Genomic DNA, 12,563 nt, shown 5'->3' with positions numbered 1-12,563 from the left:
CTTTCTTACTATACCTCTCATCCTGTTCAACCTATTTCTTGGCACTCCTTGATCAATCGGTCAGTCGAGGGACGAACCTGGAGAGGGTTGTCAGATGCCCCGGGAGTTGTTGCACCTCCTTGATGTTCTTTGGACTTCTCATGTCGACTATGGCTTGGCATTTGTCGGGGTTGGCCTCTATCCCCCTGTGGGTGAGCATAAAGTCCAGGAATTTCCCTCCCTCAACCCCGAATGTGCACTTCTCGGGGTTGAGCTTCATATTGGTCCCTCTGAGGGCTTTGAACACCTCCTCGAGGTCTTCCACATGCTGGTTAAAAGAGTCAGACTTCACCATGATATCATCCACATATACCTCTACACACCGGCCGATCAGTCATTGGAAGATTTTGTCCATGAGGTGTTGGTAGGTCGCCCCTGCATTCTTGAGGCCTAACGGCATGACCTCATAGTAGTAATTGGCATCGATCGTCTTCTCTTTGTACTTGGGGTGTGTACTTATCTGGTTATAGCCACAATAAGTGTCCAGGAAGCTTAGGATTTTATGACAGGACACCCCATCTACCAAGCGGCCGATGTTCGGTAAGGGGTAAGAGTCTTTCGGGCAGGTGTTGTTGAGGTTTCTGTAGTCGACACACATCCTCCAATTACCATTCGGCTTGGTGACCATGGCGACGTTGACCAGCCAAGTTGTGTATCAGGCTTCACATATGAACCCGACCGACAAGAGCTTCTCGGCTTATGCTATTGCTGCTAGGCGTTTTTGATCGCCGTAATCCCTCTTCTTCTAAGCGATTGGTCGTGCTTCCTTAAACACTGATTGCATGTGAGTACTGATGTCCAGGCTTACACCACGCATGTCGGACGGTGTCCACGCAAACAGATCCACATTCTTCTTTAGCGTGGCATGCATTATCTCGGCCTCGACTGCTGCCATGGTTGCTCCCACAGCGGTACTACGTTCTTCGTCCAGAAGCAGTACTCACCTCAGCTCTTCTATGGCCTCCAACCTGTCCTCGGTCGCCCTGGGGTCTAGGTCTACCAACGCAACGGTTGGCTCTACTGACATCGATTAGGCTTCGCGGGATGTGCAGTACTTTCGAGAGGATTTTCTCTTGGGAGAGAGATCATTCCTCAAAGGCTCCACTCTGAGGCTTTCGGCATAGCACTCTCTTGCCTCTTTCTGGTTGACATGAACTGTGAGAATATACCCCGTTGGCGAAGGGAACTTCATTGCTAGGTGAGGTGTCGATACGATTGCCAACAGCCGATAGATGAACGGTCGTCCGAGGAAAATGTTATAAGAGGTATTGGAGTCGATTACCGAATACCGAATTCTTATCGTTTTGCAGTTTTTCTCTTGACCGAAGGTGGTGTAGAGCTCAATGTAGCCCTTGGTCCCTACCCTCTCGCCGTAGAAACTGACTGCATGGTCATCGTAAGGCACCATCTCGGCCTCGAGTGTTCTCATAGCTTTAAACGTTTTCCAGTAGAGGATGTCTACTGAGCTTCCTTGGTCTACAAGGGTCTTTCTGATTGTAAATCGGTCTACATCGACCGATATCACCATGGGATTGTCCTGCCCATAGTCTACGCCTTTGAAGTTGTCATCTGAAAAGGTGATGGGCGACATCCTTGGTCGGAATGCTACTGTGTTCACCTGGTGTACTGCCTGAAGGTGTTTCTTTCAAGGCACTATTTGTACTCCCTCCATCGGCGAAGTCGTCGGCTTTGGTGTTGATAACCTCTCGGTTTCCTCTTCTTTCAGCCTCCCGGGAGGGTCGTCTCTCAGAGACCGGCGGTTTTCCCTGTGGTCTCGGTCATCTCAGGCCCGTGGAGGCGATCTTCTTCTTTTAGAGAGCCCTTCTCTGCGAGGTGAGTGCCCTATGTCTTGGTCATTTCTGACGAATCGGCGTAGGTGTCCGGCCTGAATGAGTTCCTCAATTTTGTCTTTCAAAGCCCGGCACTCCTCAGTGGAGTGTTCGCTGTTTTGATGATATTGACACTACTTCCTTCGGTCGTCATTGTTTAGGCTGGCCATCTTCTTGGGAGGAGGGATCAACTCAGCGTTGAGTGCCTCATCCAGGATTCTTCCCCTCTCAGCTATAAGGAGATGTATCTTGAGAAACGACTTCCTCGATCTGTGTTATCTCTGCGCTTGCCTCCTCGTTGACCTGATCGGCCTTGGCGGTCCTTCTCTTCCTTGTTTTTCTCTCCGTTGGCCTCGGCACGGGCCTAGTTGCGGAACTCCCTTAGCTCTTCCAACTGCATGTACTTAGCAGCTCTCTTCCTCAGTTCTTCCAGGCTGGTGGTTGGTTGCATGCACAAATTATCAGCAAAAGGCCCTGGGCGCAGGGCTGTCAACATATGATGCATGGCAACGTCCGGGATGAGATTCTAAATGCTCATTGCCCCTTTGTTGAATTTGTCAACAAAGGTTCTCAGTGACTCTTCCTTCTCCTGGCGGATGCCCACCAGGGCGATGGAGGTCAGGTGATGTGGCCTGCTAGTGGCAAACTCGGTCTCGAACTTCACCACAAGTGTGGCGAAGCTATCAATGGAATTGGGTAGGAGCTTCGTAAACCAGCTAAGGGTTGCTCCCTTCAGCGATGTAGGAAATACTCGACATAGCACTGCATCATCCAAGGTGTAGAGTTCATATGCTCATCCAAATCGGTAGACCCATCGTATCGGTCTCGGTTGAAACCCTTCCATTTGTCCAGTAGTGTAACTTCAACGATAGTGTTGGTGAAAGGATGTCGGCGGGCCGAGTCCATCGTGACAGTCATCCTAGCCGACTTGTTGAGAAGGGATTCGCCATCCATCTCGTGGGTGGAGACCTTGTCCCTTATCTCTTCCAACGGTATCGGGTTGAGAGGTGAGGTGTAGGATTTGTCGACAACATTGGTCGGTCCAGCAGAAGGTCCTCCCTCCATCATCTTCTTCTTCATCTCTTCATTCTCCCTTCAGAGAGCTTGCATCTCTTGTTCATTCTTCTGGGTAGCTTCTTTTGTTTTCCTCTTTATCTCGGTCATCTCTCTCCGTAGAGACAGCAGCAGCATTGCCTGATCGGCTTCAGTCATCCTCTCCATGCTTCTGGTTGATACCATCTACTTTCTTTCTTCAGCTAGTTTCTCTCGGCCCCACGGTGGACGCCAATTGTTCCTGCTAGGGAGAAGGGACCTAGAGAACTATTGAAGGCTCTGTCTTCTTCCTTTCTTCTGGCAGGTTGCTAAAGCTTTATTGTGATCATTCTGGTCTTCGCTCTGCTCCTTCGGCTCTCAGTCTCAGATAAATGCCAAATGGGGGAGGTACTTGTAGAAGACGCTCTGACGCTCAAGTCAGTAAAGAAGGTATTCGGCACTCGGGTGTGTACAGTAATAATGACGTACCTATCTTCTTGGAATGTGCGTTATTTATATTATTTTAATGGGCTTACCTTATTGGGTCTGATTAGTGGAATGGATCACACTTATGGTTGCATTACCTAATTCTTAATGGTAGTTTAGCTTCGCTGACCTTGATTTGAGCGTTAATGGATTGAGTGTGTCGGTTGGGCGTTCGTGGAGGTTTCGGTCAGCTCGGTCAGGGAGACCGAGTCATGGTAGTGACTGGTCGGTCCATACCAGTACACTGTTAAATAAAAATCAATCGATTATTTCGAAAAATCAACCAATTGTTTTGCTGAAAACCTTAACAGAATTTTGTTAAGTGGTTTTCTGTTTTAAATGATTCCAACTGCTTTTGGGCTTTTGTTGTAACTATTTTAACCATTTGATTGAAGCATAAAAATGTGGTTTTACGCTCCTATGCATTGACTAAGAAAAAGAGATCAATCAAAAATAGTTTTCAAAGAGCTTTGGATCATCTCAAGTATGGAATATGATTGGGTTTTGTATTCTGATCTTTGATCTTGTGATTTACCCAGGTGTATTCTATTCCCTTCCTTCTTAATAATTGTATTTTCGTACTGGTGTTGCCAAGAACTGTTGTGTGTTCTTGAGGGGATCAAGATAAACATTCTTGGGGTGGTTTTTGCCAATGAGTGGTGTGTGTTCTTGAGGGGTTCAAGATCATCACTTCTGGTGTGTGTAACTTGTAATCTAGAGTTGATTACATAGTGAATTCTCAGTGGTTTCTGATGACTGGATGTAGCTCAAGTTTTGAGTGAACCAGTATAAACATTATGTGTGAATCTCTTTATCCTTACACTCTTTAAATTGCTTTAAATCTGCTTTTATAAACTGCTGATAAAAACAACCGACTGTTTCATAAAAACAACCGGTTGATTTTCTGCATCATGCTTAAAAACAATTTTGTATTTGGCTGGACAGATTTTCCATTGATTAATTCTTCATAGCCTTTCACTCTACCTTCAATACTTGCGAAAATCTTTCAAAAACAATTCACCCCCTCTTGTTTTAGCCCTATAATTCTAACACAGTTTCACTCATGGAAAGTTGTATGTTGCTATTTCTAGAGTTACAAGGAAAAAAGGGTTGAAAATGATGATTCTTGATGTGGATGAAAATGTAACAAATAAGACAGAAAATGTTGTTTACATTGAAAATTTTGACAATATTTGAAAGCAATAGAATTATATGATAAACATGCGTGGTAGCATAATTTAAAGTGTTTTTCACCCAAATCCTTTTTTTTTTTTGAAACGTGCATTTTTGTTCATCATTTATAATCAAGTTATTGACCTTTTATAATGAATATTTTTTAACATAAATGTTTATGATTAGTTATTACTTATTTTTTTGCAAAATCTACACCAATTGTTTTATACTTGAACAATTTATTTATTTATGTTATATTATATTATATTAATGTGTTATTTATATTAATTTTAATATATTAATTTTTTATTTATTTATTTGTATATACTAATTATAGTTTTTATACATTAATATTTACATTGTAATTTATTTACTTATTAATATATTAATAATATACCTTTCCCGTGCAGTACACGGGTTAAAAATCTAGTTTAATACAATTACACAATAATATATTAAAATCAATATATAATCTTACTATTTAAGAATAATTTAAACAAGCTAAATTTTCTTTTAAATACAGGAAAACATCACTTATCACTTTAGCAAGGTGTTTTGCTAAAAACTAGCAAGAGTCATACGTCTAGTCTTCAATCAACATTGTTCAGCAAGTTGGAGACAAATGAAGAGTGTAGGCTATGTCATGGCGATAAAACCCTACTGCAATTCTTTAAAGTGTTCCTCATCAACAAAGCTTCTACCTAGTTAAAACTAGTGTTCTGTCAGAAACTAACGAGAGTCAGGCGTCTACTCTTCAATCACAATCAGCATTGTTCAACAAGTTGGAGACAAATTGAGAGTGCACAGCTCTGTCATGACGATAAATTCCTACTGGATTTCTTCAAAGTGTTCATCATCAAAACTTCTATCTAGTGGAAATCGAAAGTCTGAGTGATCGTTACCTAGACGGCCTAGCGGCCTCTCGGTGAAAAGCAATATCCACGTCAAATTACAGGTTAAGAGCGTTAATCCTGATTAGGGGTTACAAAGCATAATTAAGTGTTCATTGGGCTGCCTTAATCCTTCTGACAGGATAAGGCTCACTAGAATAGTATAAATTAGAGGGGACCCTCAAGGTGAAAGGTAATGTTATTTTGAGTTCTAAACTAGACCACTTAAATTGACCTCATCTAATTTAAGTGTCGGAGTATCTTTATAGATATCTCACCCTCTCGGACATCCAAAAAGAACCGTCGAAATTGAAGAGAAGACTAAAACTATTCAGTAAAGGATATTCAATCTTAAAAAAGTTGTAAAATCATAAGTTATATATAAGTTTTAATGATATTCCTCATAAACTAAAGATTGTTATTTATTCTCTACTCACTTGAATAATGATTTGTCATTTAAATTATACAAATAATCACTTAATTAATAATATTAAGTTGTTTAAGTAACAAAATAATCACATTGCTTTCTGTACAAACCTTACTTAAGCGAGATAGTATAACTAACGCATATTAAAAACTTCATAAAATAATGTAATTATCAATTAAAACTTCGATATTAAACAATTTAATTCATTCTTATAGATTATACAATAACATTTGATCATAAATAAAACCCACTTTAATTTGTATCATCTAATCACTTTTCTATACAATTTTGGTGAGTTTAAACGTACTGACCAAACTCTAACCTAAATAATATAATCATATATATATATATATATATATATATATATATATATATATAATTTAATTTAATTTCTACATATTTAAAAAATACAAAAAAATTCAAAATCAATTATTTTTTGAAATATATGTATTTAATAAACAGCAAGATGACAAAACCCAAATCAATAATCAACATGGAATTTCACAAACACAAATTACCATTCAAAAACATTATTAAGTCTTACAATTGAACAATACACTTCAATAACTACCAACCAAGTATGTTAAGTTGATACACATACAGATAATTATTTTCCATAATGCAACAGTACATAAAAAATTATTAAATATCAACTAATTTAGATATAAAAATAATTAATCATTATATTAATTAAATTAAATATAATTTTATAAACTAAAAATTTAATGATATCTAAAATAATTTTTACTATTAATAAAAATTTATAAAATAATTTTTAATAGCTAATGTTATATATCAGTTTAAAAATTATTTTATATTCTTTTTATTAATAATAAAGACTACTTTAAATATTAATATTTTTTATTTATAAAATAATATATAACTTAATTAATACAAATAATTATTTTTTATTTCTAAATTAATTGATATTTAATTATTTTATACACTCGATTTTTATAATTTTAACCCAATGAAAATTGGCCTCACAAGCTAAATCGATTACACTCTCATAGTACAAAATTAAGGTTTAATTAAAATTGAGATTTTTATCCAACTTAAAATTACTTTCTCTTACTTCTATGGTCTAAGAAAACTAAATTTAAGAGGAGATACTGAAGCACAACAGTAACGTAGTCCTTGATCAACTCTAAAAATAAACTTTTACTCAATAACAACCAAAAAATTCAAACCAACTCTTCAAGCCACAACTCTATGTGTGTGAGTTACTATGGAGAATATTGATGGGATAGAGAAGAGGAGGAAAAAATAAGAATTTTCTGAAAGCAAAATTCCCTATTAATGTCTTCAACTACTATTCTAACTATCTTGTAGGTTGAGAACTTCAAAAGGAGGTACATGAGATTTGGTTCTGAATTTTATTGAGGAGAAGGAAGAAGAGAGAATGGCTGAAGAAGAATGTCCAAGGCAAGAAGAAATCGAGTAGTGATGTGTGAATTAAAAGGAATTTGTGAAATTTCTTAGTTTTACACTAAAGTAGTTGTTTTTTTTAAGAAATTATAATTTTTGATAAAAAAAAAAAAGTTAAATAACATGTAAACAATTTTATAGTGAAAGTCGTATTTGACTCTTAGTATAATAAAATAATACATTGAAGTTGTAAAAAATAATACGATTTCAGTTATAACTTTAATTATATTATTTTACATTAAAGTTATAATGATCAGATACTAAACCCTAAATTCTTGGCAAATTCATCTTATACTCGCCCAATGGGTAGTGCAAATACTATTTTACCCTTTAATAAAATAAAACAAATAAATCATGTAGCATCCCTCTTTATATTCTCATCTGCACCCTGTAAGTGGAGTCGCACCCACTTCCTCTTTTCTTGATTTGTTTGTGTTGGAGAGCACTTTCACACTTCTTCATTGGAGATTATATCGGTTTGGGGTTGGTAAAATATATTTTGCTTATATTATTGTAATTCAGATTAGGTGATTAGAAAGTTTTCATATGACAAAATTTGGAATCCAAAATATATTATATTTTTATATACACTTCAGATTATACAATTGGAAACATATTATAGATTTAAATGTATTTTGATTCTGGAAGTATCTTCTAGGAATATATTTGAAAAAAAATATATTATAAATTAGGTCTAGAATGTATACTAAAAAAAAATCCGCATGGTATATTTTACCAACCAAAATATTTGAATTTTGGATTATACAATCTTAAATACAAAATATATATTTCAAAATGTAAAATTTATATTTGAAAAATATATTTCAGGATGAAAAAATTACAAATATTAACTTTTGTATTTTTTAATTCGGAAAGTCTTCAAATTCAACATCCTAAAATTAAAAAACCAAGGTATTTCGATATTTTCAGAATTATGGGGTGCAGAACCGAAATGTAGGAGTGCAGAAAGAATTTCTCGCTCTTCTTATATCTTCAGCCCATAATCAATACTAACTAAAAGCCTAAACTATACATGTTATCTACACCCGTACTTTTTAATATTTTCACTCCATCAACTTAATCACGATTAGCACACTAGTGAAAATTAAAACCAAAAACACATCACTGAAAAACCTGTACTAGATTGACTAAAGTTTAGACGTGCTTTAAACTATAAACACGCATTAAATTGACAAAAAATTATACATGCTTTAAATTTAATTACTGCTTAGTTAATTTATTTCATACACTTAAATTATCATTCAAAGTCCTTACATTTTATCATGTGTATTCAGTGCAGAAGTTAAAAGTATTAAATATTTTTATTTAAGGGATGATAAGTACTTTCCAATTAAAAAACTATATTATTTTAATCTAGCAAACTTGTAGATTTGATGTTATCACATATAAAAATATTAATAAACTTTGCGTATGTTAAAATTCCAAATCTTGTTTTTGATAATTCATATATGCTGTTATAATTTAAAAAAACTTATGTTAAAATATAGCATAGATATTTATAATCAAGTATTTAATCATTCTAAAAAAGATGCATTAATTGTATTGAATTCTTACTGTTGTTATTATCACTCTTATACTTATAGAGAATTTTCATACAAAAAGCACTTTTAAAAACTTCACTATTTTTTTATAATAATTTTATTTTCATTAAAAGTTAACATAATTTATTATTTAAATTTAATTCTACCATTAGATTTATTGAAGAAGTATAATTTTAACAAACTTCTTTACTCTTACTGTAAGACTCATTCCTCCTTCACCGTTTCTTCATGTAGCTGAAAAAGTCTAAAGTTTAAATTGTCTATAGGTTATATTTTTTTATTATACAATTTGGAACGACATTCTGGATTTTAATGTGAAAATATTGTGCATTATTTTGAAATATATTTCTGAATTTTATGCACGAATTTTACCTTATGGCACGTACACCTTTTTTAACAGCAGGCACCTTCTAAGATTCTAGAAAACCAAGTACCATCAGTTTTAAGTTTACCCCCTCCTACCATAACTCAACAAGTTTTTTTCTTTTATGGCATGTAATCTTATGGAACCTTGAAAAAATATTCTAAAAGTACGTATGAATAGTTTAACTTAGATTCTAAAAACAAAAACTGAATAGTTTCAACTACAGTCCCTCTTCCATTGGGATTGATTGATTGATAAATCAAGTTGGTACAAAGCAAATGCAGCACCAATCGAACCTGTAGTTGAAACTCGTCAAAACATATTTTTAGTATCCAAAAAAAGGGTAACACCATTTTCTGTTAGTAGTAGATCTAATACATGAAACACCCATCAAAATGTAATAGAAACCAATGAGTATAGATTTTAAAAAGAAAAAACGTTTTGTGAAAGAAAGAAGAAATTTACCAACAGATACAGTAATACAAAGCACTTAAAAACATTCAAATGTGCAAAATTTGTTCTACCGAATGTTTAACCCACTATAGACTATGCACCAAGCATTTGAAAGTAATAAGTCTAATAATGTCGCACCATAATGATACAAGAGAGAATAAAACAATTCCCATAACCTTTCTCTGAAGTGCTTTTAAAGGTCAAAGGGAGATAAGTTAACCTATGGTTTAAGCCCTTTAGCAAAGAAGGGACCCAGCTCTACCGCTTAGAGGGTCTCTCATCATCTTCTCCACCATCATCGTCGTCTGAACCATCTTTATCCGACCTCTTCCGTTTTGGTGGAACCTGAGCCTTCTCATCGTTCTCGTCATCAACATCTTCATCTTCCTCCTCCCCATTCTCCTCTGGTTCAAAATCACTAGATGCTTCCTCCTCCTCAGCAGTGCCTAAAGGGCGAATAAGGTACTCTGTTCCCAAATCCTCCTACAAGTGATGCAAACACAGGAGGCCCATGGCAAAGTAGAAAATTATGTTTATAGATTATTGCAAAAGATAAGCATGGACTATGGAGCAACACAATAGATACAGTACTAAAATTTATTTCACACCTCTTCATTTTCATTTTTACTTCAGAATAAAATTTGTTTTGAACCATGCTCTTTAAGCAAACACTTCATTCTATTAAGTAGATTCTCAGCCATCCCCTCCCCCATAAAAAACTATAACGCCTAAATTGGGGAAAAATAAAGAGATTCAAACAATGCCAATAAAGGACCCCAGGACGATTAAACAATGCATATTCCTAGTGAACGTGATTCATTGTTTCCCCCATATGGTTGGCATCAAACAAGACAACAAGAACAAATTCGCAAGCATATCAAAATACAAATGAAGGAATTATCAAAGATCAAACAATAAAAGGTAATGATATTAATATATTGTTAAACATAAAGTATAGGAAACATTCATGGATGTCTAAAATTAAATAGGAGCTATAATAAACTTTCCCCCCTCCTTTTTTCCAATAAGTACAAACCTACTGATCCATGTATTTATGAAGCAAGGGAAAAGGACATTGCAGGAGGGAAATGTTATGACCGTCCCAGCACAATAGAGATAAATATGAAAATAGAACGCAGTAACGATACGACACAACTAATTTCACTGCAAAAGGTTGTTCTAAAACAAATTTAAATGAAAAAGAAAAATCAGAAAGATGCAAGGTCCGTAAATGATTAAATGAACAAGTTAGTGAAGAATCCTCAGTTTCCAGACCACAGCTTGAAACACAATAAAATTTGGGGAAAACATAAATTCAAGGGAGAAATGAAACAAATCAGGGGAAGTTATAATATAATAAACAATCCAGGATCCATAATTGCGACGAAACAAAAACTGTAACAATTTCAGAAAATTAAAGATTAAGAAATTAAATCAGAGAGAACTACCTCTTCACCGTGGTCCTCCTCCTCCTCCTCATCATCGTCGTCGTCGTCGTCGTCATCTTCGTCGTCATCGTCGTCGCCGTCGCCGTCTCCAGGATCAGCACCGTGCTGGACATCACCTTCCTCTTCATCTTCGTCATCTTCGTCGTCGTTACCGGCGTCAGGAGCATCGTCTTCATCGTCATCCTCGTCATCATCATTGCCGTCGTCGTCGTCATCATCGTCGTCATCATCTTCGTCATCGTCTTCATCATCTTCGGCGTCGTCTAGCTCATCGTCGGAGTTGTACTCTTGGTCATCCTCACTCAAAAGCGTGATCTGGTTCTCCTCAACTTGCTCGCTCAATTCCTCATTGACCTTCATCTTCGAATCCAGAAAGCAGAGCACGCTTGGCAAACCGTTTCGAAATTCTTTGCTCAGCCAAAATTGATCGAAAACCGAGCACGCTAGAATGGAGAAAACACCCAAGTTACCACCCTCTTCCCTTCGCTTCCCCCAGTTGCTCTGCAGTGCTGATCTTAGCCGTTCAGACACGAATTCACACGGATTGATGACGTGGCAATCAATCGGACGGTCCATGTAAAAGCATTTGCGTTTCAGCGGAGATAGTGTGATTGCACCTTGCGGCGCTCACTACTCCTATTTTCACAGTCACGTGTGTCACGTGCTACTGAAATGAACAAATCCAGGTTAGGGTTTCCTTTTTGGCAATTGCTTCCTGCACCCCAATCAATTATGATTGGCACCGACGAATTTTTAGAAATTCCATTCTGCCCTTCTCTTCTTTACTTTAAAAAATAGTGTATGGTGATTTGCATACGTAACTTGATTTTCTTTGGGTGATGCTTTAACCGGCAAAAGAGGAGGTTTTAGTGGGGTTTTGCTATGATGTTTTCGGTGTAAGGTGTGGTTGCCAAGGTAATGAGGTAAGAACACATTTCAAGTCGTTTTTCGCATTTCGTTTAAACTGAGGTGGTCCTGGATATCGTCATCTGAAAGCCTGGTTTTCGCATTCCGGATGCAGACATCCAGAAGTAGATATTCAACTCTGGATATGAAAATCTATAAGCCAACAACATTTGTTTTTGTAGCTTCTGGACGGCGATATGCGTAGGTGAAAAGTGGCTTACGAATACGATTAGCCGAAATTGTGTTATGCATTCCGAATATACATATCCTGAATGGTGTTATAGGTTCCGAATATACATATCTAGAATTGTTAAATGTTTTTCGGATTTATGGATATAGAATGATTTCTTTTGCCTTATGGATTTATTTATCCGGAAGCTAAGTGTTAATCTTTAGATGAATTAATATGCAATATTTTTAGATTACAAGTCTAAAAAAACTCCAAAAAATATAAATTTTTTAAAATATAAAGACGTGAAAAGAAAGACAATTTATCTGTGTACTCCATATATTCTTCTTGCATGGT

General features: G+C 36.1%; 2 protein-coding genes across 2 annotated transcripts; both read right to left on the bottom strand.

The window, feature by feature from the left end:
• Positions 1 to 1,069: 1,069 nt before the first annotated feature.
• On the bottom strand, positions 1,070 to 1,630 carry LOC137805528 (uncharacterized). The gene has a single exon (XM_068605471.1). The coding sequence runs from the start codon at positions 1,628 to 1,630 to the stop codon at positions 1,070 to 1,072; it is 561 nt and encodes a 186-aa protein (XP_068461572.1).
• An 8,039-nt stretch (positions 1,631 to 9,669) lies between these two features.
• LOC137807041 (uncharacterized) lies at positions 9,670 to 11,792 on the bottom strand. Its single transcript, XM_068607459.2, has 2 exons — positions 11,132 to 11,792; positions 9,670 to 10,166 (listed from the first exon to the last, which is right to left on the bottom strand). The coding sequence occupies exons 1-2, from the start codon at positions 11,705 to 11,707 to the stop codon at positions 9,942 to 9,944; spliced, it is 801 nt and encodes a 266-aa protein (XP_068463560.1). The 5' UTR covers positions 11,708 to 11,792; the 3' UTR covers positions 9,670 to 9,941.
• Between the last annotated feature and the right edge of the window lie 771 nt (positions 11,793 to 12,563).

The sequence above is a fragment of the Phaseolus vulgaris genome, chromosome 3, assembly GCF_051622355.1.
Source record: "Phaseolus vulgaris cultivar YP4 chromosome 3, ASM5162235v1, whole genome shotgun sequence".
In the NCBI taxonomy this organism is placed as follows: domain Eukaryota; kingdom Viridiplantae; phylum Streptophyta; class Magnoliopsida; order Fabales; family Fabaceae; genus Phaseolus; species Phaseolus vulgaris.
Note: the sequence above shows the minus strand (reverse complement) of the source record. Positions and strands in the feature narration are given on the sequence as shown.

What these genes read in the sequence shown, in the direction of transcription:
- LOC137805528 (XM_068605471.1), bottom strand. Translation starts at nt 1,630, where the DNA reads ATGTCGCCCATCACCTTTTCAGATGACAACTTCAAAGGCGTAGACTAT.
- LOC137807041 (XM_068607459.2), bottom strand. Translation starts at nt 11,707, where the DNA reads ATGGACCGTCCGATTGATTGCCACGTCATCAATCCGTGTGAATTCGTG. An exon ending in AGGAGGACCACGGTGAAGAG is followed by an intron (nt 10,167 to 11,131) that starts GTAGTTCTCTCT and finishes CATCACTTGTAG; the next exon opens with GAGGATTTGGGAACAGAGTA.